The sequence below is a fragment of the Molossus molossus genome, unplaced genomic scaffold (assembly GCF_014108415.1).
Source record: "Molossus molossus isolate mMolMol1 unplaced genomic scaffold, mMolMol1.p scaffold_m16_p_6, whole genome shotgun sequence".
Lineage (NCBI taxonomy): Eukaryota > Metazoa > Chordata > Mammalia > Chiroptera > Molossidae > Molossus > Molossus molossus.
This window is the reverse complement of record NW_023425399.1, coordinates 105,909,061-105,935,324: the sequence shown is the minus strand read 5'-3', so window position 1 is coordinate 105,935,324 and position 26,264 is coordinate 105,909,061. Positions and strand designations below refer to the sequence as shown.

Here is a 26,264-nt window from a genome sequence, read left to right as displayed (position 1 = left end):
ATTTGATATTTTAAAGTCAACATGAACAGGGAGCCAGTCCTCAGCTTGGCGGAAAGCCACCTTCTTTTGGCCAGTACAGACTTTAGACAGCTCATTGACAGCCACAAACACTCATTCATCGCTTCTCACAAGCCGCCGAAACAAAATTTCTCACACCGAAAAGTCCTTCTTACATAACAAACGGAGGCCCTGAAACCACCGTGTTTTGGTCTTATTTACTGAGGGGAAGAGATCAGATCTCTAGTGTCTCCGGACCACCACAGCACCTGGGACAACACAGCCTCCGGCCGTCTCCAAACAGAACTCAGCAACAGGAATTACAGGCAGCAGAGACTCAACTGGGCCGACATCCTCCATCCCCTGCCCGTCACTGTTGTTCCGGCACACGACAGACACAACCAGGCAGCACACAGTACAGAAGGGGCATGCAACGGGTCGCAAGGAACAACACCGGTTAGCTCGCGTGCGGATTAAAGTCATCTTTGAGCAGAATTCACACACGATCGGTGAGGACAGGTCTGTCGGCTCAGCTTCACAGCTCGGTTTACACACCAGCAGCCAGGATCACTATCGACGGACACTGTACCGGACAGAAGTGTGCAGGGAGAGCAGGAATCATCACATGTAAGGTCCACAAGGAACAAGACATAAACCGAACCAGGCAGGGCCTCCGTGTGGTACATAAAGTGCCTTCGGAACTGGTGCAGTTAGAACTGGTTATTTCGCTGTCATCCGCAAATACACACAAACGGGAGACTGAACAGATGTGGTTTCCAGTTTCAAATCAAGCAGTGCAGAGTTTCATTCAAATAAATGTCTCTACTACGAACGGCAAAGAGGAAAACGGTAAAAGAAGGACTGTACAGCATCAGGAAGGGTTAAGCGATTTCTCTGACGAGACATGATGTCCACCCGTCTCGATGGGCTGGCGCACACGTGAGTACTTCTAAGGAATGATGGCGACTCCTTCCATTCAGCACGACATCTGTCCCGTGATGGCACAGTTCTCCCAGCCTGTAGCTATTGTGTTAAATTTGTACAAAAAAAAAAAAAAAATCTAATATCCAGTTTGTTTTCATTCTGAGCATGGAAAAAATTATAATTACACCTAATGTGATACTGTCAAGACTCTCAAAGTACTTGTCTGTAAGAAGGTTTTGGACACAAATCAGTCTTCCAAGTCTAATAAAGTCAAGGGGAAGGGGTGTCAAAGTACTTCAAAAATAAAAATGTCACGGACATTAAACCTGGTATGACATTTAAATACAAAAAAAAAAAAAAGTATGCTCACTTTTCCAAGTACATGAGACATCTTTAATTGTAATGAAATGAAATTGGAAAATCGGTCTAAATCATTTTCAAAAAGTAAACATGAGTTGTAATACTATACCTGTAGATTGATTAATTCCATTCATTGTCATTATAAAGTATGTAAAATATTTATTAAGGGCTTTGCCTTACAGAGGCACAACATAAATAGAATTAAGTCCTCCTGAAATGTAATTAGTATACACATCAACCAGTTGATAATTCGCAGTGGAAAATGCAGAAACGGGACCTGGGACTGGGTTCCCACGTCTGAACTTGGGCAAGTCACGGGCAAAGGCTCGGCTCCAGGGGCCACGGTGCGCTTCCGCCATCGTCTCTGCAAAGTCCGTTAGGCAAATACGAAAGTGCAAGCAGGACTTGCTGGATGAACCACCACCCGAGGCAGAGGGTGCCTAATCCACCCCTTCGAATCCTTGAGCGTTTTCCACGGCCATGAGAAGCTTCTCTCGTAAATCTTCGAAGGTTTCGTATGGAGGTAAGTCAAGGCGGTTAAAGCTGCAATGTAACAAAAGTGTAGGTAAAGTCATCACCATTACCCTTTAGACAGAACAGCATTTCTTAGATTTGGCTAAGGGGGCATTTGGGGTTGGAGCCACAGTATGTAAATGTCTTAACGGAATTCTGATGATCGGAATATAAATTCCAGCGATGAAACTGTCTGCACCCAATAGACTATATAACCTACCGAGGAGAGAAAAGAATTTTCTCATTGTGCATGAAACCTCTCTACTCCAGCTAGATGGGGCACTGGAAAAATCCTGCTGGGGAGGGAGACAGAAAAGGCAAGGTAACTGATACGCACTCCCAGACTTCAAACCCCAGCAAAACAGAAGGATTTATGCATTCGGAGTTCCAGGTGCATGGAGGCTGTGTCCCTTCCTAATGCTCTCACTCCTGGGGCACCAGGCCCTGAGCCAAATGCTTTTCCACAGAGCAAGTCACTGGTTTCCCACCAGGCCTAGGAGGTGGGCAGTGTTTCCTCTGTTCTGCAGATGAGGGTTCTGAAGCGCAGAGAGGTCAAGTCACTGCGCCCAAACGCTGGCCCCTGGCAGCACGGCAGGCTCAAGACCAGAACCAGGCTGTCTGCAGCTGCAGAGCCAAAGCGAAGCTGCCTCCACCAACTGACGTTAGGCAAGCAACAGACATGTGAGGTGAAAAGCTCCATTTAGAGAAAGCCCTGATTTACCCAGAGGCTTCGTTTGGGGTGTTGCAAATCACCCTGGTGGTAGCGAAGTGCTCAGAGACATGATGCGCACTTGTCTAAGTTTCCACATTCGATTCTGGCTCGGCCACTTGCCAGCAGTGTGACCTGGGCAAGTCACCACCCTCTCTGAGTCCGTCTGCTCTTCTGTCAAATGGAGAAACAGCTCACAGGGCGCTGGAAGGGTCACATCAGGACATATGTAAAGTGTCCTGGTACACAGCAAGTACCCAGAGATGGTGACCCGTTATCACTTGCTCACCATTCACTGAGCGCCCACATGGGATGCAAGGGTTAGAGCCCCCCGTCACAGGATTCATGCTTGGGGTGAGGGGGTGGCTGCTGACATGTTCCTGTCATGAAAATGGCCATCCACCCTTTGCCAGTTAATGATGATTTCATAAGAGCTAATGTTCAGGAAATATTTACCCTGTGCAGTCAGCCTCGTTAAATACTTTCCACTTAACCACCTCAGTGAATCCTAGCAATCACCCTATGAGGTAGGTAAAGCTTCATCCTTATTCGAGGCACAGAGAGGTTAGGTAACTTACCCAAGGTCACACAGTAAGCATTAGAGCTGGGATTCAGTCCTATGCTGGCTCCAAAGCCCGGCTCTAACCACTGCTAGTGCCGCCTCGGATCTGAAACTGCTCCCTCCCGGCACTGACGCGATTCCGTGTTTGAAAAGCTACTGATTATGAGCGGCAGTAAGAAACACACCTGCATCCACAGTGGGTCCTTTACCAACCCCTGGAATGTTTAATGAGACACACTGAGCTCTCAGATCTTTTCAGTCACTAAATATTAAAGACATAGCAGGAAATAACACTGCTTCTCTAAGTGGAGTTCTTGGAAACCCAGAACCCTAAAACAGTAAGTCTAAGAGAAGTTTTGAATATTTGGTTTCCACTTTGATAATGAGCTCAGACATTATTTCACCAGCCATAAAGACACAACTCCAAGTTTGCAGGCTGCACATAAAGAGCCGTTCACAGAAGGGGGCTTTAGTATGGACTTTAAGTCGGTATTTCAGTCCAGGGCCTGCAATCCCTACCGGGTCTGCAGATGGAGTCTCGAGGACCTGTGACCCCTTTTTCGCTTTACCATAACCCCCTCCTGAGAACTGCTGTGACGATGACGTGAGTTAATACACGTGACATGCTCAGTAAGTGCCGGTGATTGTACTGAGGGCAGGGGGCGGGGCAGTCTCTGGCCTGCGCCTAACGGCGGGACTTGATTATCCTCCGTGGACTTCGGCGTCTTCACGCGCAAGACGTGTGGGCCGAATGAGATTGTTTTTAGAGTCGACAACAAAGAGCAGGTAGGTCTGTGATTCTTAGTAAAGCGTAATTTTCAATATCCAAGCAGTGACCTTTGGCAGAACAATGAAATGAAGCCCGATAAAGATCAGACGCCCAAAACTTACACCTGAGAGATTTATGGAAAGTACCAGAAAGAAGCAGACCTACCAGCCCTTGCTCTCCTGATAAATAAGGTTAGCATTTTGAAGCTTAACTGTGTCTTTTATGTTTTCACGAAACGTGGAAGACATTAAACACATATGGCTACATCTGCTGTGGAAGGAACAGTGGCCGTGAGGTGGCCAGCAAAGCTGGCTTCCTCTGTGTGCGCGGGCGCCGGGGCCAGGCTGGGAGCACAGCCACGCACACAGGGCACACAGCGAGCCCCGCCCTGCCAGCCGCTGTGGCTGTAGCGAGCACTCCCTGGGTCAGCGCACAGTTATTCTGGGGGCACTGTCAGTAGGAAGCCTCTCCGGCTGCCTTATTTCTATGACACCAGGAAGAAAAGAGGCTCTGGTAGGAGCCTGCTGGGATGCCCTCCTCCTCCAGGCAGGCCTTCGTCCTTCCTAAGGAAGAGCAGGGATGCTACACCCTCCCTGTCCACCAGGCCCAGCTGGAGGCTCTGACAATACCATGGCCCAGGCCACACACCAGGCCCATTATTTCCAAATCTTTGGGGTGGGATCAGTACTTTAAAAACAGCACCATGCCCTGGCCGGTTTGGCTCAGTGGTTAGAGTGTCGGCCTGCGGTCCGGAGGGACCCGGGTTCGATTCCCGCTAAGGGCGCGTACCTCGGTTGCAGTTTGTCCCCGGCCCTGGTTGGTTATGCGGGTGGCGACCACTCGATGTGTCCCTTTCACATCGATGTTTCTCTCTCTCTCTCTCTTCCTCTCTCTCCCTCCCACTCTATCTGAACAAAAAATGGAAAAATGTCCTCGGGTGAGGATGATAAAAAAAAAACAACAAAAAAAAACAGCACCAGCTTTCTAGGCGGGTTCAACGTGCAGACAAGGTTGGGCTTATCTGGGTAGCACCATGTTTCAGTTGTGGCCGAAGCAGGTGAACTCCGAAAGAGAAGGAAAGTTCAACAACAGGATATTTATCCCAAGTGTCACAGAGGGACACAGGCTGGACTCTCAATTATTTGGTTCTCTTTGGAGAGTCAAAAAAGAGAGCAGGCTGTATTGATAGATGCCGTAGGTTAGTGTCGTGTTTAGCATGTCGATTCTAAGCCTGGCGGCCCCCAGTTCACACCCTGTGACTTGGGAGCCTGTGACCTGCGTGATCCTGGGCCAGTGTCCTCATGGCCCATGGGAATGACGATCATACAGCACAGGCCGCCCTACAGACCAGGGAGGATGCCCACAGACAATGGCTGTGCCCGAGAATGCGGCTCCTGCTCCTGTTTCTACTCTCTGGACTATGGATTGGGGGGGTTCCCCTCCATGCCCCACAGTCCTGGGCTCTGCTCCGTGCTGGCTGCCTTTCCAGAAAAGGGGTCATGACCTAGGAAACTTGACTCTGTTATTGTTCAGAATAAAAGCTTCAAACTACCAAAACATTCTCCCCCTGGAGTAAAGGCAGAGAATGATGGACGATGGCAGCTGCAGCTGGTGCCAATGTTCAGCTGCTTTCAAGGTGTGACTGGAGGTGATCATATACATGCAGGTGGTATAAAGAGGAAGAGCCGTTCTCTCCAGCCAGGGGTGCAGACAGAGGTGAACGTCTCAGCCACTCCACCAGCACACTTTCATCAGAACCCCTCCCAGCAGCACTCTGCTCCCCTCCTGCAGGGGCACCCGGCTGCTGGCCAGGGCCCACTTCCACTCACTTCCTGAGAGCGAGAAATCAAAGCTCGTGGGGAAACCAACGCAAGGGGCCTCGCTGCTCGGATTAATGAGCACCCGCTGAGAGCGGCCAGGTTCATCCTGGTGCTGGTTTTTCTGTTAACTCTGTAGAGAAGCAGAGACCCGCCTCCTTGCCCAGCATCCGGGAGCTGACCCGCTCCACCCTGCCTCCCGGGGCTGTGGTCCTGGGTCAGGGCGCCTACCCTCCTCTGGCTACCATCATCCTGGCACTAAATTCCAGAGACTTCTGGGTTACCGTTGGCCTTGGAAGCCCTTTTCAAAACAACGCTGCTACAGGGAATTTTATTCCAAGTTCTAAAAAGCTCATTTGAGGGTGGAGTAATAACCAATCTGTTTCGAGTTTGGGAGCTGTCGTGCCCATGCATGGTGAATGTTAGCAAAGTCTCTGCTTCCTGGATGAATGAGGGAAGAATTGGGTTTGGAGGAATTCCGCACAGCACGGAGGGCTTAACCCCATGTGTGCCGAACACACCAGGTCCATGCAGACCTTGGTTTAAGCTTTATGGGCGTTATAGTACAATTTATATTTTCATCTGCACCTTGACACTTCAGACTCTAAGCTAGTTATGGGCGGGACTGCAGCACCATGTAGCCTCCAGCTCAGGAGCACACACAGGTGAGTATCTGGAATTCGGTTTGCTGACTCGGTGCTCTTGGTCACTCACCATGTGTGAGCTCTGGGCAGCTTGTCAGGACTCCCCCATTGCTCTATTGTAAACAGCTGAGGACCATTGGAACCTGGACAAGAAAAAGAGAGAGAAGTGAATGCTAACAGCGCTCCAGGTAAGTGTGTGACTTAAGAAAAAGGGGGCGAGCCGAGCCACCCTCTGGGCTGCAGCGTTCTGTTTACTGTTTCACCGTGGGGAGCAAGAGGTTTGCACAACCTCACGACACAGACTCGGCGTCGCCTTCAGAGTGGAACGGAGCCACCTGGACGCCGCAACACACGGGAGCGCGGGCTGCTAGAGTCTCAGGCCGAACCTCGGGAATTTAAATTTAAAGCTACTTTTTTGGGGGTAAACTAAAATGCGACCTTTCCTGTGCAGAGCAGAACACATGCCATGTTTAATCTACAGGAAGCACTGAAGGATTGATTCCGCTCCCTGGAGGTGCGAGGCCCTTTCAACGTTCAGTTTGTAATCACGTAGACGATTCTGCAGAATCTAGCTTTTAAAGACAGACCAAAACAAAACAAAACAAAAAACAGAGAGATAGTATCCTTCTCACCATAAAGTTCAGCAAATCCATTCATAGGTACTCGGGACGTCCCGGTGACAAACTGCAGCAGCCGGATACGCTTCTCGGCGTCCATCAGCAGCACAGCCTGGAAACAAGCAGGTCATCGTGACACTCGGCACACCGTATTATATGGCAACATGAGACCTACACGGTTCACTCTGAAAATAGTCCTTGTTTTGTTTTGTTTTTTTATCCTCACCCAAGGACATTTTTTCCCATATTTTGTTCAGATAGAGTGGGAGAGAGAGAATCATCGATGTGAAAGGGACACATCGGATGGTTGCCACCCTCACGACCCAACCAGGGCCGGGGACAAACTGCAACGGAGGTACGTGCCCTTAGCAGGAACCGAACCCGGGTCTCTCTGGACCGCAGGCAGACGCTCTAACCGCTGAGCCAAACTGGCCAGGGCAGTCCTTGTTTTTTTTAACAGCCACCACAATACGGGCCTCTCTGTCTTAGTGAGAGATCAGTGTGTCTCTTTCTTCCTCTGCAACGAGTCGAAATAAATGATATAAAAAGCAAACCCTTTGATGGCAATGGGCCCAGGAGTCTGTGTGCAGGCTTGCCAGTTCCCTGAAAGCCAATTATAAATACACAGGGTTCGAGAAATGTCAACACCAGGGGAGGAGCCCAGGTTATGAGGTGGGATTTCAGACTGTGGATAGATTCTCAAAAGACAACACTGTATAAAGAGAAAGAAAAACACAGGCAAAGATAGGCCTCTAAAATAATCTGTGTATCTTACATATCTGAGTTGTTATAAGGCTTGAGTTGGCTTTACTGGTAATGTTACTTAAACTGCTTTATAAAAAACTCCAAAATCAAAACTGAGTTAGATTTGGACTGGGATTTGAAGATTCTGCTTTTTTCTTCCCCTTTTTCTTTTTTTTTTTTTTATCCTCACCCGAGGGTATTTTTCCATTTTTTTTGTACAGACAGAGTGGGAGGGAGAGAGAGAGAGAAACATCGACGTGAAAGGGACACATTGAGTGGCTGCCACCCGCACGACCAACCAGGGCCGGGGACAAACTGCAACCGAAGTACGTGCCCTTAGCGGGAACCGAACCCAGGTCTCTCCGGACCGCAGGCCGACGCTCTAACCGCTGGGCCAAACCGGCCAGGGCTTCTTCCCCTTTTTCAAACAAATGTTTTTTATTGATTTTTTTAGAGAGAAAGGAAGGGAGAGGGAGAGAGATAGAAACATTGATGAAATAGAGAAGCATCAACATTGATCGGCTGCCTCCTGCACGTCCTGTACCGGGGACCTGGGCATGTGCCCTGACTGGGAATCAATCAGCAACCTCTTGGTGCATGGATCGACGCTCAACCACAGAGCCACACCAGCTGGGCTGCTTTTTTCTTGTTATCTCTATTTCTGCTGGCACTTGAAATAGTATTAAAAACAGCCATTTAGAAATTAAAATAAATGATGTGATTGTTTATCTCTAGAAAGCAAAAATCAGCTTTTTTCCTGTAATTATCTTTGTAAAGTCAGTTTATCATCTCTCCCTTGGACCCGCTCATTCATTCCCACCTCGCTCTCTCCTAAGCTACACAGAATGCAAACATTGGCCTGGAGGTAGTAAATCACATCTCATTTATAACCATCTCTGACCGAAAGATACAAAAGATCAAAATGTGTGTTGGAATGAACAAAAAATAAAATTGTGAAAATGATTTTTCATCTGAAAACGGCATCTTGGAAAAGTCAGCCCTAAAGTATGTTTTTGTCCTGAGAAGCCTCCATCCTATTTACACTCCGGAGGACATGGTCCAGCTCTCGAGTCCAATGACCTCCTTTTCCGAATCTCCTCCTCAATGGGTTCCTCAAACAGAAGCCACTTGAGTCCGGGGGCTGAGGAGGGGCAGTGGGCTTTGATAAGGATCAACCTCATTTCAGGACAGCCGGCCCCTGGAGTCACACAAGGGCTGCTTCTAGCTCAAGTTCGCCTCTTCTCTCCACCAGCAGCCCACTTACTAACTGAGCCCCAACTTCCAGCAGCTACACTGAAGCGAGGCCGGGGGAGGGCAGGAGAGCCCTCGGGCCTGACGAGGCAGCAGAGCAGGGTGTGGGCCCAGGAGGCCCTGGAGGCCGCATCTTACCTTCCAGAACCACTGAATGACGGGGTGGTTGGGGCAGTACCCGTTCTTGTAGATTGTATGTTGTCTCCAGTCGTTCACGTCCACATCGCCAAGGCCACACATCAGCAACTAGACAGGGGGAGACCAGCTTGGTACATGGGCCACCACGTGAACACTGAGTGTGATTTCCACTCAGAGAGGTGGCTGTTCTCAGGGCCCGCATGCTGACCTACACAAACAGGCAAGCTGGCAACTCAGAGAAACAAGCGCAGGGAATGTGTGTTCCAACCTTTATGAGCCCCTGCAGATCAGAGGCAGCGAAGGTAACAGGGGGACCCCAGGCTACTGCCTGTACAGACCACAACGTTTCCTACTGGAAAAGAAACCCCGGCTTGGTCCTCTTCCTCCCTCCCCCTCTAATCTGAGCGCAGTGCTATAGATTTCCTTACGCTCTATTTCCATCTCATTACCCTGGCTGTTTCCCTTCTGAGAGGTTATCTGTCTCAATATTTGAAACGCTCTCCCTGCCCACGGAAGAATTAGTGTGTTATGACAGCAAGACTGTATCTCCCCCAGCTTGATCAGTCCACGGGAGAGCAAATCACCCATCTGTCCAGTGACCTGCAGATGCAGACCTGTGCTAACGTGGTAACTGGTCTTTGGTTTAGCAGCGGGGCTTCGGGCTGCTGCTCTTTTATCTAACCCCCAATAGGGACGGTTTCCTGTGGACAAATGAAGGTGACGTTCCTGCAGGGGTACTAGAGTGAAAAGGGAAGAGAACTAAGCCATTCGCCTGAAAACGGGATTCCTGCGCCTAACTGTGCAGAACCTTGTTGGGTAAACCTGTGCGGTCACTGACTTCTCCCTACCTCAGTTTCCCCACTGGTCAACCATCTACTTGAAGTTTTCATTTTAAGGTAAAAGAACAAAAACCCAGTCTACGGAAGATGCTTCTTGGGACGTGGCTGGGACACGTGGCTAACTGAATCCCTCAACAGCTTGCGAACACACACAGCCTCCTCTCGACAGAGAAAGGGGGAGAGAGTCCTTTGCTTTTAAAGTTGCTAGTTCTCATCTACCTTAGCACAAAGAAGCTGAAGCAATCGACTAGAACTACCCGTTGCCTTCTGATGGTCTCCTTAGTTACCACAGCCCACTTCCAGTTCCGGGGGACACCTGTCCTACATCCCTGGAGATGCTTATACTCACTTCCTGGCCAAATCTGCGCCTGGAAGCCAGGGTGGGTGGGTGAAGGAGGTGCAGCCGGGCCTTGGGCCACCCCAACTGGTGCTACCACCTTGTCTCTATGAGAGGCAGCAATTTTCCTCATCTGGGGCAATGGGCCACGAACCCAACTCAGCTCAGTGGGCCTCTGCTCGTCCCGGATGCCCCGGACTGCCCACTGCTGGGCAGGGAAACTGCAGGTGATGACTCACCCCGTCACCTTCCCCCGACTGGCAAACACACAAGCTCCTTAAGAGACATGTAGAATTCACCTAAGCTGACTTCACAGGACATTATGCATCAGAGAACCTTAAAATATTATTTGTGAAGTAATGAAAAACTTAAAAAGAAATCTACTTTACACAAAATGTTCACAATACAAACCTCCAGCTCATTTTCATCAAAAATTTTAATCAAATCAATGGGAAGCAGTTCTGTGAATCCCTGAAAGAAAAAAAGAAAAAAAAAAAAATCACCCTAAATACCGTTTTTTCTTAAAAGAGGCAATTTTTACAGGAAAAAAAACAAACCTTTTTTTCGGTTAGCCAGAAAAAAATACATTCTTTGCTAATGATTTATACATTAGTGATAGTGTCCATAGTTGTAATTCTAATAAAAACAGCCTAGTCACGATATAGATATTCTCAAAAGGAGTGGAAACGGAAGGCCAGGTACGTGAATCGTTTTCGAAGCCCTATGAAAACACGGGTTACTGTGCAGGCTGGCAAACCCCGGAAGTCATTTATGATGCACGGGAGCCAGTGTCCTAAAACACACACGCCACAGACGTGCAAGAGAACACGTCTAGAAACCAGGTCCCGAGGCCCCCTAGATGAGATACAGGAGGCCGCGGTGAGCTGGGTGCAGAGGAGACCAGGGGTGTCCTGACCCCACAGGAAGCCTGCTCTAGTTAACAGGTAGCATCACTACTGAGGGGAGAGTCCAGCCCTGGGCTTGCTGGGGGTGGGGGTTTGAAAGCGTGGGTGGATCCCGTGGGGTGGGGCCCAGGAATGTGCTTCCTGGGTTTCTTGTCTAAATCGAGCAGGAAACCTGCTGTTCGCGAGGACATCTAACTCACATTTGTGCCCCTAAGGCCCTGAACATTCTGTCTGGGTTTGGGGCTGCATCACCACGAGCTGGGGTAACTTCTGCTTCAGTTTCCCGGAAAGTACAAGGTGCACTGGGGCTTGTTTCTGTGTTTGCTTTAACTAACATCCATTCTCACATTTTAAGAAGGGCTTCCACGTGTGGTCAAAGTGAACCCTATTTTAAAATGACGAGCCCTGCTTACTGACATCAAGTCCTTGGATCTGAGAAGTGCGCGGCCCCGAGTTCCGGGGTCTCACGGGCGCGGCCCCGAGTGTCCGGGGTTTCACGGGCGCGGCCCCGAGTGTCCGGGGTTTCACGGGCGCGGCCCCGAGTGTCCGGGTTTCACGGGCGCGGCCCCGGGTTCTCAGGCTTCTGAGGACCCGTCCACGCAGCCAAAGGCAGAGACGCGTCTCCAGCCTTCGCTGGGGCACCGCCCAAAACTGCGACAGTGGGTCTAGGCTCCGTGGGGGAACCTGCCTTCTGGGTCGTTTGTAAGAAGTTCTTTTTAAAAACTGCGAAGGCGAGCCCTGGCCAGTTTGGCTCAGCGGTTAGAGCGTCGGCCTGCGGTCCGGAGAGACCCGGGTTCGGTTCCCGCTAAGGGCACGTACCTCGGTTGCAGTTTGTCTCTGGCCCTGGTCGGTCGTGCGGGTGGCAGCCACTGGATGTGTCCCTTCACGTCGATGTTTCTCTCTCTCTCTCTCTCCCCCTTCCTCTCTCTCCCTCCTACTCCATCTGTACAAAAAATGGACAAATATCCTCGGGTGAGGATTAAAAAATAAATAAATAAAAAAATAAAAACTGCGAAGGCGAATTAAGAAATCAGAGAAGCAAAGACGAGAACACTAAGCAAAAGGAAAGGGTGGCCACGTGGTGGCTGAACACACTGTCCTGGGGACTGGCCTGTGCGGTGGGCACCGCCGCCGGGCCCGCCTTTCGGTGGGTGATGGCTCCTGCCACGGCCCTCGGGAGCCAAGCCAGCCTCTCTCCAGCTGCGTCTACAGGTGCAGGGGACAGTCCGAGGGCACCGCTTACCTCCAGGAAGGCGTTCATTTGCTTCTGGACCCTGTTCACAAACCTCCACTGGATGACTAGGCTGCAGGAGAAAACGAGACGGTATTTCAGCACCTCCATCACCCCAGTTTCGATCACGACTCATCAGACAGAGGAGAAGGAAGTCGGGGGTCTGGGGCTGTGCACACTGTTTATTCATTAATTCTTTCAGAGTAACTGGAACACGTGAAAAACCTAAAATCTCATGGAGGATTTCAAAGGAACAGTTGATTCTTGTTTTCCCCCAGATGAAGGCTTAGCTTATCTAAATTGCTTTATAAACGTGACTACGTGGAGAAGAAGGGAAAGATCAGGGGTATGAATACACATGTATATGTGCAGATATATGCACATAAACTCATATATACACACTCACGTATGTGTACATATGCACACACATTTTAAAGGGAGTACCAGCATGACATATTTTACCAAATTATATTTCACTCTAATATGCATTTTACTGATTTTCAACAATGACAGTTTATCAGCAAAATGATTTACACTAATACTTTAGTACTATAATATGGAGGATTAATAAGACCTCTTCATGTGACAAATACACCAAAACCACCTTCTCTGTGACAATGTCTAGTGACAGCAGAATTTATTGCCAAGTGAATCAACTTCAGAGACTGTCTAAGGCGTCTTGCTGTGCCACAGCACAAGGACCTGCTCATAAATGGCTCTCACCTTTGAGGTGGCACCATGGCCAAGGCCCTCGAGGACCAGCCCCGCTCACAACCACTGCTCAGCCCCATCAGGCTTTGCTGCGCTGAGCTGCCCTCAGCATCCCAATGGACTCCTTCTTGCACCAGAGGAAGGCAGGTGTCAGGGAGGAGATGGAGATTCCCATCACCCTTTTCTTAGCGAAGCTAGCTGAGATTCTGCCCACCCCCACCGCCACCAAATCTGAAACCTTTAGAATTCACTGCAAGGAGCGATGGCAACATCTCACAATGTCTGAATCCCCATACTTTCGACCCTCGTCACTTGGGTGGGGTGTTTTAAAATCTGTTCCCAGTATGTAAACTACTGTCTGCTTGCTGAGACTGTCCAAATTTACAAGTTTGCCAATGAATGTGAACAGGTAAGAAGGGGAATATCTTCCTTATTTTATTAAGCTTGGCAAGTGGAGAAGTAGTCCATGTAATATTCCATGCTTTGTCAGGGTCTCTAAGTAGAGATGCCAACAATTCAAGGTTTTTCTTTGCAGATCATGCTAAAAGATGCCAAGCTCCTGGGCCAATTCTCCAAATAAAGTCTCCTGACCAGTTGTGTTGAGACATGAGGAGGGAGCCCTGCTTGTTGAAAGGAACGCTGAACACAAGCAAGGGACCCAGGTCAAGGCTGGAATCTGCAAGAGGAGCAGAGACTAGGGCCTGGGGACCAGACACCGCTGCCTTGACCTCATCCCTGTGCCAGGGCCAGCGAGGGCAACCTGCCAATCCTTGGAAGATCCCAGAATCGTGTGCTTGAACCATACATATATACCCAAGGCGATAATGGAACATGCCCAGTAGAGAAAGACCTGCCTAGTGTGAGTGCCCCAGGGTGACTCAATTTCCAGACCTTCGAAGGACTCAACATTTTGTTCCACTAGCTGTAGCTGAGATTGGGTTAAGAAAATTACAAATATCAGAAAATATGTTTGCCTGTGCTGAATTTTCCTATCCATTTTCACCATTTCCCTACATCTTCATTACGGAAAAGAAGTCAGGAGAGAGACGAAACATTGTGTCTCCGGTTGTTCCAGGTTATACCCCACTGGTCGTAGCGGTTCTCAGTTTTAGACTAGATATCCCCCTGCTCTCGAGGAACTTTGTCATATCATCAGTAATGTCCACTTTCTCCTTCCACTGATCCCTTATATGGCAGGTCACTGAAGCCATGGCACAAGTCACACTTTCCACCTGTAATTCAACTTCCCACGAGCCCACTCCAGAAAGGAGCCCCTACTGTTGAAAGTATGCCCATAACATGCATGAACTGGTTTTACAAGGCAGAGGGCGGCAACCTGACATGCTGCTCAATGCAATAAAAGGTTGTAAATGTGCACATACGTACTCGATATATTCCCTTTTGTTTTCATTTGTAACCATTATTTCAGACCCATTGGGCTTCAGATCCACTTGATATGTCTGTAATTACAAAGACAAAACAATGGTCACCATCACAAAGTTATTTTGCGTATTCTCAGTGAGAAATAATGTCTCACTATAACAGTAAGATAAGAAAAATTTATTCAGAAATATTTTCCAGGAAATAGGCTTTGTGTACAAGAGGATGTCTAAGGAGGTTTGTAAGTTGTTAAGATGTTATATATTTAAAGATGTTATCATTATGCCCTGGCCGGTTTGGCTCAGCAATTAGAGTGTCGGCCTGTGGTCCAGAGACCCGGGTTCGGTTCCTGCTAAGGGCATGTACCTCGGCTGCAGTTTGTCCCCGGCCCTGGTTGGGTCGTGTGGGTGGCGGCCACTTGATGTGTCCCTTTCACTGTTTCTCTCTCTCTCTCCCTCTCTCTCCCTCCTGCTCTATCTGAATAAAAAATGGAAAAATGTCCTCAGGTGAGGATAAAAAAATAAATAAATAAATAAAGATGTTATCATGAAAGGTAAATTATGGTTATTTATGAGGTTTTTTTTTAAAAATCCTCATCTAAGGATATTTTCCCATTTATCTGAAGAGTGGGAGGGAGAGAGAGAGAGAGATAAATGTTGATGTTGATGTTGCCTCCTGCACGACCCCAACCAGGGCCAGGGACTGAACGCAACCGAGGTACATGACCTTGACCAGAATCAAACTCAAGACTCTCTGGTCGGAGGGCTGATGCACTAACCACTGTGCACAGCGGCCAGGGCTATTTATGAGTTTTACTTCTTCTTCGGACATTAGCAACAATGGAGAAAAGCAATATATTTCCTTCTGTTACTCATCTATCAAGAAATTAATGTTAATTATGTTAACAGAAAAGAGAGGGTTCGTCCACCGAGACTGGAGAGATCCAAATTCTAATGCACTTTATCTGCTTCTGAAAATAAGATTTTATAGTCACAAAAAAGATGTGTGGCATTTCGTTCAAAGAGGCAAAACACAGGGACTTAAAGAATGAAGCCTAGGACACGAGGGAAGAGTCGGATCTACCTGATCGTAAAGAGCCAAGCAGCTGAGCCAAGGCCCGGCCCTCACTGCGCCCCGGGCCAGTGGTGGCTGATACCAGAGTGCATTACACAGTGACCAGAAGAGGGGGTGCAAGGCTGACCACTTTAAAAAATGCTTCTTCTCAGACATTTTTGAGGGAAAAAATACTGCTCACTACTCTGCTACTCAAAGATAACCACATCAACCTTTTGGTGGGATTCCTTCCAGTCTTTTTTCTACGCATGCCTGCTCTATCGGGGTTCACACACATCCCCCTGGGTCTTCCACAGATGCCTGTCACATGCCTGAGTTTACTGAGAAACCGGTCACATCGAATGTATGGATGCACTTGGGCCAAGTAAGCTTTGGCTCTCTCCCCGTCCCGGTGCCGCACAAACCCCTGAGATGGGCCTGAGGGCCGGGCCTGCCTCCCCTCCCAGGCCCTCCCTGCAGACAGAGTGAGCGATTACACTGGGGAACTGAGTCAGCCCACCTTCCAACCTGCCCATGTCCTGCCGTCAGGCCCTATTCCCTTGACCCGGGGGAGGAGCTGGGGCCCCCGGCCTTCCTGGAGCCACCTCTACATCTGGCTCTGCGTCTGGGTCTTTCCAGCTCCCACCAGGACCTCGCCGTGTCCCTCTTCTCTCTTCTGATTTCTAGTTCTTGCTCTTTCACTCATTCCCTTTCTCCACCCCAGTGTTACTCAGCCTTTCCTCAACGCCCCCTAAAGAGCTTTTTCAGATCCCCCCTCAATGACCCCTTTTCTCCCATGAAACCTTAATAAACAGACCCACAGTCCACCCGTGGCATAAACGGTGGCTCTTTGCAGGGCCACAAACCACTGAGACGGCTGAGACATTTTGGTCCCCTGAGAACCAATGTTCGCCCCCTTGTATCACCCAGCTGGAATGTATGTATGCCTTAGCCTTAACCCACTGACGCCTGGTCCGGCAGGCTGCCCACGCGGCTGCTGCCCACTTCCCTCCCTCCACACAGCCAGATCAGGTGTGGCTCCGGGCAACCTGCAGTGGGCATCCCTCCTTGTGCTAGCTCCGCAAGGGGGCCTCGCCCTCGTGGCTGTGTGTACGTGGGTGCACAGGCGCATGGTGTACGGTCTATTCTCTCTGCTTGGCACCTGACGGCGGTTCGAATACACTGACATTTGTTCATTTGAAACACTCCTGGTGGGTCCCAGAAACCGGCAGCCCCCATTCCTATCAACCAGAAGAAAACAAATGGCAAGTAACGGCAACAGCTGCACGTCCCTTACACGCAGCGCCGGCCCCTGCTACTTCATGGTCTGTGATTTCTAACTGGGGAATGAAAGGAAAAGAAAGACGCCCCAGCTCCAAGCACGGACGAGGGCCAAGTGCGCGTACGGACATCTTGCGTCTGTGGTAACTTCGCTCCACTGAAGAAATGACTGGATCTTTTGACACAAGACAGATCTGGGACTTCCTTTTGGATGAGAATAAACTGCCCGGTCCAGTCCATGGTTCTGCCGAGGCTGGACGGGGTGATAGGCTTGCACAGTGTGGTTCTCTCTGATGCCCACGGTGTGGGCTCAACGACTCTATTTTGAGTGCCTACCCTGTACCAGGCACTGTGCCAGGAGGCGTGGGCACAATGCTGAACAAAAGGCAGACTTGTGCTGCCATCACCAAGACTGAGCCTGGTGGGAGAAGCAGATGCTAAACACACAGTCATACAATAAATGCCACATGACCCATGGTACACGGCACAGGGAGGGAGACACTCCTGAAGTATATGGTTTGGGGTCTGAGCTGAGGATGGGAGGAAGTGTGCTCCCAACAGAAGGAGCAGCATGAGCAAAGGTCCTGAGGCTGAGAAGAAGCTTGGGACCAGACCCAGAAAGCATGGGGGCAGCTCTACCTTCCCAGGAGATGCAGCAGGCGGAGCCAGGCCATGCAGGACACCACAGGGCAAATGAAGGATCTGGGTCTTTAGCGCAAGGGCAGTGGGGAGTCTCCGATGTTTCTGGCAGAGGAATGACGAGACCATTTCGACACCCTGAAAAGACCACTCTGCCATGATGGGATGCCAAGGTGGCTAGAAAGAGGTGCATAGGAGCCTATGAGAGGAGATGGTAGCTTAGCCTGGGGTGTCAGTGGTGGGCCACACAGGGAGAAGAGAGAGACCCGAGAAAGATCTGGGAGCTAGAACGAACAGGGCTTGGTGACGGACTGGACACAGAAGATGCGGTCAATATGTGCAGCTTAATTTACGAATTTCTTCCCAGAATGAAAAACCGACACACTGGTTCCCTGTTCGTCAGGTGAGCTCTCCAAACGGGAGGCAGTGATGCAACAGGTAGGGCTCCTGGTCATCAGCTTCCTCATCTCATGGGGCGGCTCTGATTACCCCGTTATTCCACCTAGGTCAGCCCCAAAGTCAGAAGCATCTGCAGCATTAAATGAAGAGACCCGAGAGCTGACTTTAATGAATACTTAATATGAACTACAATAATCCCCGTCTTCATTAGACATCTCCTTAAAAATCCTAATAGCTTGTGGAAACAATTCCATCGCACTGTGACGAAGGAAGGGTGCCCGGGCCAGCTGCTCCTACCTTTGCGCTGCTAATGGCCGCTGAACTGTTAGTTACACGCTTTTCTGTATGTGGACACACGGAGACTTTTACTTTTGCATTTGACACACACGATTAATTATAAGTCTTCCCTGGTTCTTTATTTCTACTCCTCCCTCCATGTGTTAAAACGAAAGGAAGACACAGGTCCAGGACAGTTACCCATGGGGTGTGTCCCCTTCTGAAAGTCAGCAGGTAAGATCCTTAAATAGGTCCCGCTTAAAACAATGCCATTGCAATTACAACTGTCTTCTCACACTGGGAGCTCCTATCGCTTGTAACACCGACATTTTTCAGAAGCTAAGTGAACACCTTCCATTTGCTCAGTTAGCACTCAGTGGGTATCAGCGACCTGCTGAGCCCTGGAGATGCCCAGACCGCCTCCAGGGGTGTACAGGAGACAGAAGTCAGAGGCAGGACGAGCTATGCGAGAGAGAAGGACCACGTGTAGGTACGGAGAGGGCTCGGCAGCCAGTGACCCGGCTCGCAGCGTCTCTGGGGACGCCGTTCCAGCGCGCTGGGGCTGTGATGGTGAGGGGAAGGACCTGAAAGCTAAGGCTGAAGGTGGGTGGCGCTGGCCCGAGGCTGCGCTAACAAGGCTTAAATCACACAGAAGGTTGCACGCCCAGAAGAACTGTTGTTCAGGGGAAAGACATGCTCAGGTCTGCTTTCCAGAACCACTGCATATGGGGCGTACCTGGGGGCATTAGAGGAGGAGCTGGGGGGGGTGTACGGGAACCAGGGGGCCTCGGATGGCAGCCAAGGAGCCAGCAGAGCCTGCGAGACCAGCTGGACATGGAAGATGGGACGTGAAGAGAAAGAGGGAAGATTCGAGATGAGCCCGAGCTTCAGGCTGGAGGGGACGGTGGCCCGTGGAGTAGCCCCGAGTGCATGTGGGGGTTGGGAGGAGGAAATGGCTTTGGTCTGGGGAACCGGTGGGCTTTCGGGAGAAGGGTAAGGGAGGCGGTCATTCGGAGACTGGAAGGAAGGTGTGGACTGGAAGAGAAGGCTGGTGGCGAACAGCACAGAGGTGGACGTAGTTGGAGACACAGACATGGATGAGGCCACCCAGCGGGCATGGGCAGAGGGGGATGGCTGAGGACCATCTGTGTCTCGGGGTCCACAGAGGCAGCGTGTCCTTTACGGAGACAGAAAATAAAGGGGCAAGAGCCGTGGGAGAAGGAGTGAAGGGTGAAGACACCGTGACCTCAGGCACCCCCGGGACAGTGGGCAGCTAGCATGCGGGGAGGCAGACAAAGGCTGGGGACAGCTGGTGTGCTCAGCCCCGGGGAGGCCACTGGGAGCCTGAGGGGACAGCTGGGTGGGGAGGGGGCAGGACTCCCACGGAGGGCAGCAGTTTCCATCCGTCCGTGAAGACCCTTCCACGAAGTGCAAGAGCAAAGGGGGCCACGATGCGTTGAACGGACACTGACCTCTGACATTAAGTCACAGGTTCTCTCCTCTGCTGCCTGAGGTTCCAGGAACTGCACCCAACCAGGCAGGAAGGAAACAGATTCTCCTGTCCCACCCCCGCAAGGACGCCCCCTGGTTCCAGGTCCTGGCTCAGGCACATGCACCAGCAATGGTGGTGTCCATGTCACCCTTCTCTTGCTCAACAGTTTTCGCGTGAATTCCTTCATATTTGGTGACAGCAGCTTCTTTTCTCTGAGACTGTGAACCCAGGAGGGCAGTGGCCCGATTCCCAATGTCCCCTGTGAACCGAGCCCAGCGTCGTGCCGTGAGAGAGACCCTGGACCTTTTTCCTAACGAGGAGTAAACTTGTAATGATCTCTGCAGCGGCAAGGCACCGATCTATTTCATTTTCCACATCTTTAAGATCGGCCCCGTGATCCCATTAATGTCCAGGCCATGCAGACCTGGTCTGGGAGGTGGACAACAGCTGTGCTGTTGTGGAAGGATGGGTCGCAGGCCTGGAGATCCTTGGGAAGCCCTCCCGGGAAGTACTGTTATCACAGGTTATCACAGCTGAACAGAGCTCTCAGGTTTCAGACAAACACATCCTACAGAACTTTCGGGTGGTGATGAAAATTCCAAGCAGGTGACTTTGTCTCTGACGCTGACCCCCAGCCTTAATGGGTGTGGTCACAAAAAAAGAAGGGATGGTGGAGAAACCTGAGCCTGCTGGGCACCAGAAGACAGATGGCAACAGAACCGTTACGCAGAGAAAACACAAAAACAAAGCCAAGGCCTCCAACATCGCCTACTCCTGCCACGTGTTTACGTCGCGAAGTAAACACACGATTCTGTGAAGTACCTAAATCCCAAAAGCAAGGCACACACACTGACGTTCAGACTTGCTTTCGATTAGAAGCAGGTGCCCGTCCAGGCCCAGAGGCCTTAGGATTTCGTAACTTGGTCGGAATTGGGGCTTCACTTCCTGGCGTAACAGTAAGGTGCTGCTACAACGAGATGGTGATGAACATCTAGAGCGCCTCATGGTGGTTTTTAATTGTTCAGAAAAGTTGTGTTACAACCTGTGCACAAGCAAAGACATTTTCAAAGTCTTTGAAAGAGGGGCTCCTGGGGTCCCCCGGACATACCTGTCCGAAGTTTTCTTCATCGATACAGAACATCAGGTCCAGTTCAGTGGGATCATTCTCTAGGATCCATTTCAAAGAGTTGTAATATTCACTATCCTGCAGAAATGACACAGAAATTAAAATTAACTTTTTTTTTCAAAATACAAACCTGTTTGACTTTAAACACTTAAGTCTAATGTAATCCCATTCACACTGCTCAAGAATTAGTCACTAATGTAATGTTTTCCGCCCCATGCCAAACTTACTCTCCCCTTTAATTTAAAATACAAACCCAAACAATGTTTTAGGAGCAACAGGGGTTTGCAGTTGAATCCTGTCCTCTGTGGAGTGTGGAGGAGGTGACCTGCTCTGAGTGGCAGTCATCAGACTATAGAAGTGAACGTGTAAGATGAATATACTTCCTATCCCTCAAGAGTGAAAATCTCAGAGGACATGGGAAGGAAGAGAACACTCTCAGTAATTAAGTATCAATGGTTTTAAGCCCGCCCGTCCCCGTGCGACCACTGCTCTCTGCAAACCGGTCAGTGTGAGCACACGGGAGGACCCGAACGAGGCCTCAGAGGCCTGGCCGCCTCCTCCGGGACTCCAGTGCTGGGCCCGGCAGCCTCTCAAAGGCAGAGGAGAATGTGTGCACCATCTATCTGTAGCCTGTGGGACAGAATTATTTTAGACTTGAAGACATGCCTATTTCCTCGCTTCCTCACCAGACGATCAGAAAAGCATCAAGTGGAAGTCAGGTGAAAGTGGAAAAGACCCCTGAGCCCGGTCAGCAGCCCTCCCACGGGAAAACCAGTGAGAGGCCGTCAGTGATGCTCAGGAATGACTATTTGGGCTCACAGACCAACCACACAAGACACACAGCCAGCATCACCAAGGCCAAGGCGACACAGATGCCTTCGGACGCCAGCGACAGGACATGACAGCAGAGCTACCGACCCTGTAAGGACAAAGATGCTTCTCCGTGGCCCTGTGAGTGGGCGGGGGCTTGGGCAAACGCCCCCAAGCTCAGAGGTAGCCAGTGGGGGTACAGGTCAAAGAAAAACAGAAGCAAAAAGTAGGTTATGAAAAAAGCATCCATTTTTGTTTCTATAGAAAAGTCCTCAGCTCTAAAGTGGTCAGCCTAGATGAACTGAGCTAAAAGCAGCAAGGAGACCCAGACCCCTCCCTTGTATTCCTCCCCACAGGCTCCGTCACTCACCCCCACGTCTGGACTGACTACACCTCTGCCCTGTATCTACTGCTTTGGCCCATGTCCGCGCCGTTTTTTGAGGTCAAAAAACTGAGGAATAGCAGACGAGTCTCTAAATGTTCAGTATGAACAGTTTTCCGTGCAAAACAAGGGCTGCACTGAGGTCTCCAGGTGCCCTTTGGATTTAATTTGGTCACACCAATCCTGGGTAGGCGGAGGTAACTGAGGTCTGGGAGTATCCAACCCCAGAACCATGCTTCTAGTTCATGGGAAGCAAGATTTGCTTGTTAGAAAAATTAGGGGGGGGTCAATTAAACTCACAAACAATTAAGTGTTCCCTATTATTCACATCGAATGGCGACACCCACAAAGACGACAACATGGTCACAGCTGCTTCCCGGAGGGCTCGGGTGGCCCGCGATGCCCAGTGGGAGGTATTTACTCACCACAGACTCCATGTCGTTCAGAGTTATCTGCTTTCCCAGCATCATTTTGTAAAACGGCCTAATGAAGAAACCTAAAATAGGATGAAAACGGGATCAGTTTCGAATTGTTGCGACTTCTGTGCCTCGGCAGTGAAATGCAAGATGAACCTGCCTTCGGTTTGAATGAGGGACCGACAACCATCAAAGACCCTAGAGCAATCTGTGACCAAGCCTGTTTCCTCGGGAGGGGCTTGGTGAGGAGGGCACTTCCACTAGTAGAGGTGGGATCAGCAGAAAGGGGTCAAAAGGCGCCCGGGAGGTTGTGGGTGACAAACAAGCCTCAGGAGCCAGCAGGATTCTGCGGTACAAAGAGGCACATGAACGGGGACAGAGGGTGCTCCGAGCAGAGGGACACGAGTGGGGCTCTCGGTGGGCTGTCAGGGCGGAAGCGCAGGGTGTCCTGGGAGGACAGGCCGGAGAAGGGACTGGGCAGCATGGCTTGCCGGGCTCGGGACAGTCTGGGCTGCTGCCTGAGTGAAGGCGACGGGCAGTCACCGGAAGGTCAGGAAGAAATTCCATGTGCATTTCAGACCACTGCTGGGGCCGGAGTGGGGAGAAAAAGCAGGACGGGGACAGGAAGGACACGCGGGAGACCACTTAGAAGGCTGTGCAATCTTCCAGGAAGGGCTGGTGAAGGCCTGAGTGAGGCCACCAAGAGGGCCCCCCAATCCACCTTGTCCACAGGCAAGTCAGCATCATACGCCTCCTCGCCGGGGGTGCTGGAACCTAGTCCCCACCCCATCTAATCAGTCGCCCTCCTCTGCACCGATTCCTACTCGCGTTGGCTCAGGGGCCCGAAGGCTGCAGACTCATACACCTTCGGTGTCTAGGGAGGTGGAGGATGACACTGGTATGAGGGACTGTGGACTGCCCTGTGGCCATGTGCGCTCTGCCTGCAGGACACTTGCAGTGTTAAGGAACAGGACCCTGCTGGCCACAATCTGTGGGCGTTCTGGCTCGGTTCTGCAGCTCCTCACGCACAGCGGCACACCTGCAGCTGTCTCCTAGGCTCCCCCACTGGTCCCTGCTTCTCTCCATCACTCCCTCCACCAGCCTTGACTCAGCCCGTCCTTGCTCTTCGGAAACGGTCCCAGCTTCTAAACGCTCAAATCCCATCCCTAATCCCAGTAAAGTGCCCCGGCCTTCCAGCCGAATCAGCGTCCCCTTGAAGGGCTCCCTGCGTCCCTTCCGCTTGGACTCTCACTGTGAGTCTCTGGTTTTGGTTTGCCCACTGGATTATAAGTTCACTGAGGTCAGGGTTGTGTCTGACACTTCTCCACAGTTCCCTGTAGCCACTAGGAATGTCTCCTCACTCGGCAGGACGTACACAGACTGGCCTTCTAATAAAGGGTGAAGTGAATTCGGACAGCTGAAATAACCTATGGCAGGGCTCAGTGCAGCTAACTGAAATATATCCATACGACTTACATACAGAGAGAGCGTAGGTTCTTTCTCAGGAAAAAAAAAAAGTGCTTATTTTCCCAACTAAAAATAAAACGCTGAAATCAGCGGGTCAAAATCAGCAAGCAATTACCAATAAAAATACATTCACGAATAAAGTACAAAAGGTACATCCGTTATTTACTGGAATAACTAAGGTTCCACCGATGCAATTAACATGCTTTCCCTGGAACTCTCGTGCCACAGTAACTGCAATGTCAGCCTCCAATCTTATTCTGGCTTCTATTCTCAACCGTTTCACCCGCGAACCCTTAAAAGACATTTCTGGTTCTCCTTTCTCAATGATTTTCTATAGTGTCCTCTCAAAGGCAGTACTTCTGAAATGGCCAAATCCATAAGAAGCCTCTATTATAAGCCTATAGACATAGATGGGGAGGCGGTTTGGCCTCAAACTTCCAAGGTACCCTGAAATTCTTCCATGGCTTTGAGGTTCTAGATAAGAACAAGATACTTTGGTGTCATTTGTGTAGCGGAGACCACAGGGTCAAGGTCTTCGCTGAGTTATAACATCCCTTTGAAATTATTGACAGTCTCTTCACATTCAAATAAAACAATACTTTGAAAGAGTGGCAGGACAATGGATGAATCGGATCATTTTGATTAATTTTTCAATTAGCTTTTCCATCTGTCACCAAATCAAGCTCCCGCTAAAAAAAAAAATTAGAAGTTATTCCGAAAAGCAGAAAATGCACAATCACAGAATGTTCTGTGCTCCATACTTGTTCCTCTTGTCAAAAAATGTTTCAGCTGTGTGCTGACACTACACTGCCAGTGCTCTAATGAGGTGACACCAGGGAACACGCCTCCACTAAGGGCAAAACAGAAAAATAATGGATTGAATAACACAGCACCGGTGGAGCTTTTGCTTAACATCTAGGATGTGGAGGATGAGTCACCTAACGAGGAACCGCACACAGCACTGTCCTATTTTTATGATGTCAAGACTTTTCAATAACTCACCATCTAAAAGTTTCCCGTGAAATACCGCCAGGCCAGCAACTCTCCCGATAAAAGTGAAATAGGACAGGTGGTCTTCATTACAGAGGCCCGAATTGGGATTGATCTGAAGTGTGTAGTTGTCCCTTGGGGAAGGAAGAGAGAGAAAAAGCCCAATCATTATTTTTAAAGAAGAAATGCAAGAATTTGCATTTTCCTTTGCCACCTGTCACTGGCTTTTTTGGCCATTCTATCCTGATGGGCAAGGGATAGAGAATGTGATTTAGCCTCTTTCTGCCACCAGTGACTGGGGTCCTATGAAGCTGGTACATATGCCCTTCGTAAGTTAAACCATAAGGAAGTGTTGATATTGGACTATTTTTGAGCTACACAAAGGCCAGTTCCATATGGTGCAGCCAAGCGTCTTGGGAAGATGCTAATAACCACAAAGGACTGTGCTGGGCCTGGCGATGGACTTGAGTCCTTCAGGTTCTCTGAGGAGGAGAAGCTTGTTCCTTTGAGAGGTGTTTGGCTTGGAGATGAAGGTCTGTCCTCTGGGCCCCAAGGCACTGGTAACAGCAGAGGGCTGTCTTGATGACGGAAACCACAGCAATGCTCACATGTCCGTCTTTGGTCTCGACACTGTGAGGATCGGTGGTTTTCCAACTGGGTTCCACAGCCAGGTTCTTTCAGGGGATCTTTGGGACTGTAGGTGAGAGGTGAGAATCCTGCCCCCGCCACCCTGCCGGCCACTTGAGTGGTTTTGCCCAGTTTTACATAGCGAGCTTTCTCACGGGACGACAAACGACGGTAACAAGCAAGCTAGGAGACTCTTGGCTGGAGCAACTGGGCGGGATCCTGAGGCTGCCTTCCAACAGAGCCTGGGAGACAGGTGGCCGGAGCGGGAAAACCCATGTCCCCTCAGAGCAGGGGTTGCCTTTCAGCAAGGTCAACCACCATTCCACGGGGCACGTGGGTGAGCAGCCTGGGGGAGGAACAGCTGGCTTTGTAAGCAGCCAGTGTTGAGTCCCGAGAAAGCAGATGCATCTTAGTTTCCACGCCTGGCAGTGATGAACTCCCGACACACAGGGGACCTGGTTCTTCCCCCACAGGCCCAGGGCATGGTCCTCTGATCTTGAAGAATGGGTCCTCCTCAAAGTCATCAGAATTTTCCTTGAGCTAGCGTAACTTCGGGAACGATTTTTGTCTATGAGGTGACAATGACTTTCTGAATTCTGACTCAAATCCTCCCAAATTTACAACATTACAAATGAAAACGAACTCTTGTTCCTCACTGTAAGTACCCAGCACATTTTTCACTTTCAATTATGTGAACCCAACAGATCAGAGAAGGATCATTTTTAGGTGTTCACAGAGTACATTATTCTAGACTTATAAGGGGTGTGTGGGTTGCCGCTGAGGGTGGGGGTGGAGGTGGAGGTGGGGACTGAATCCGCAGTGTTAATTCATTTCAAATGCGTGAGCTGCTTATTCTTT

General features: G+C 50.1%; 1 protein-coding gene across 2 annotated transcripts in view; it reads right to left on the bottom strand.

The window, feature by feature from the left end:
• Nucleotides 1–1,291: 1,291 nt before the first annotated feature.
• NEDD4L (NEDD4 like E3 ubiquitin protein ligase) overlaps nucleotides 1,292–26,264 on the bottom strand; it is a 308,882-nt gene continuing 283,909 nt past the window's right edge. The window contains exons 21-30 of one of the 2 annotated variants that reach the window (XM_036244390.1): nucleotides 24,792–24,913; nucleotides 22,332–22,402; nucleotides 20,697–20,792; nucleotides 14,455–14,528; nucleotides 12,370–12,430; nucleotides 10,633–10,692; nucleotides 9,046–9,153; nucleotides 6,928–7,024; nucleotides 6,366–6,438; nucleotides 1,292–1,824 (exon numbers count right to left, since the gene is read on the bottom strand). In XM_036244390.1, coding sequence (XP_036100283.1) covers nucleotides 1,722–1,824; nucleotides 6,366–6,438; nucleotides 6,928–7,024; nucleotides 9,046–9,153; nucleotides 10,633–10,692; nucleotides 12,370–12,430; nucleotides 14,455–14,528; nucleotides 20,697–20,792; nucleotides 22,332–22,402; nucleotides 24,792–24,913 — 865 coding nt within the window. In that variant the 3' untranslated portion in view covers nucleotides 1,292–1,721. The remainder of the gene's footprint in view (nucleotides 1,825–6,365; nucleotides 6,439–6,927; nucleotides 7,025–9,045; nucleotides 9,154–10,632; nucleotides 10,693–12,369; nucleotides 12,431–14,454; nucleotides 14,529–20,696; nucleotides 20,793–22,331; nucleotides 22,403–24,791; nucleotides 24,914–26,264) is intronic. The other variant, XM_036244391.1, reaches the window with a different exon arrangement.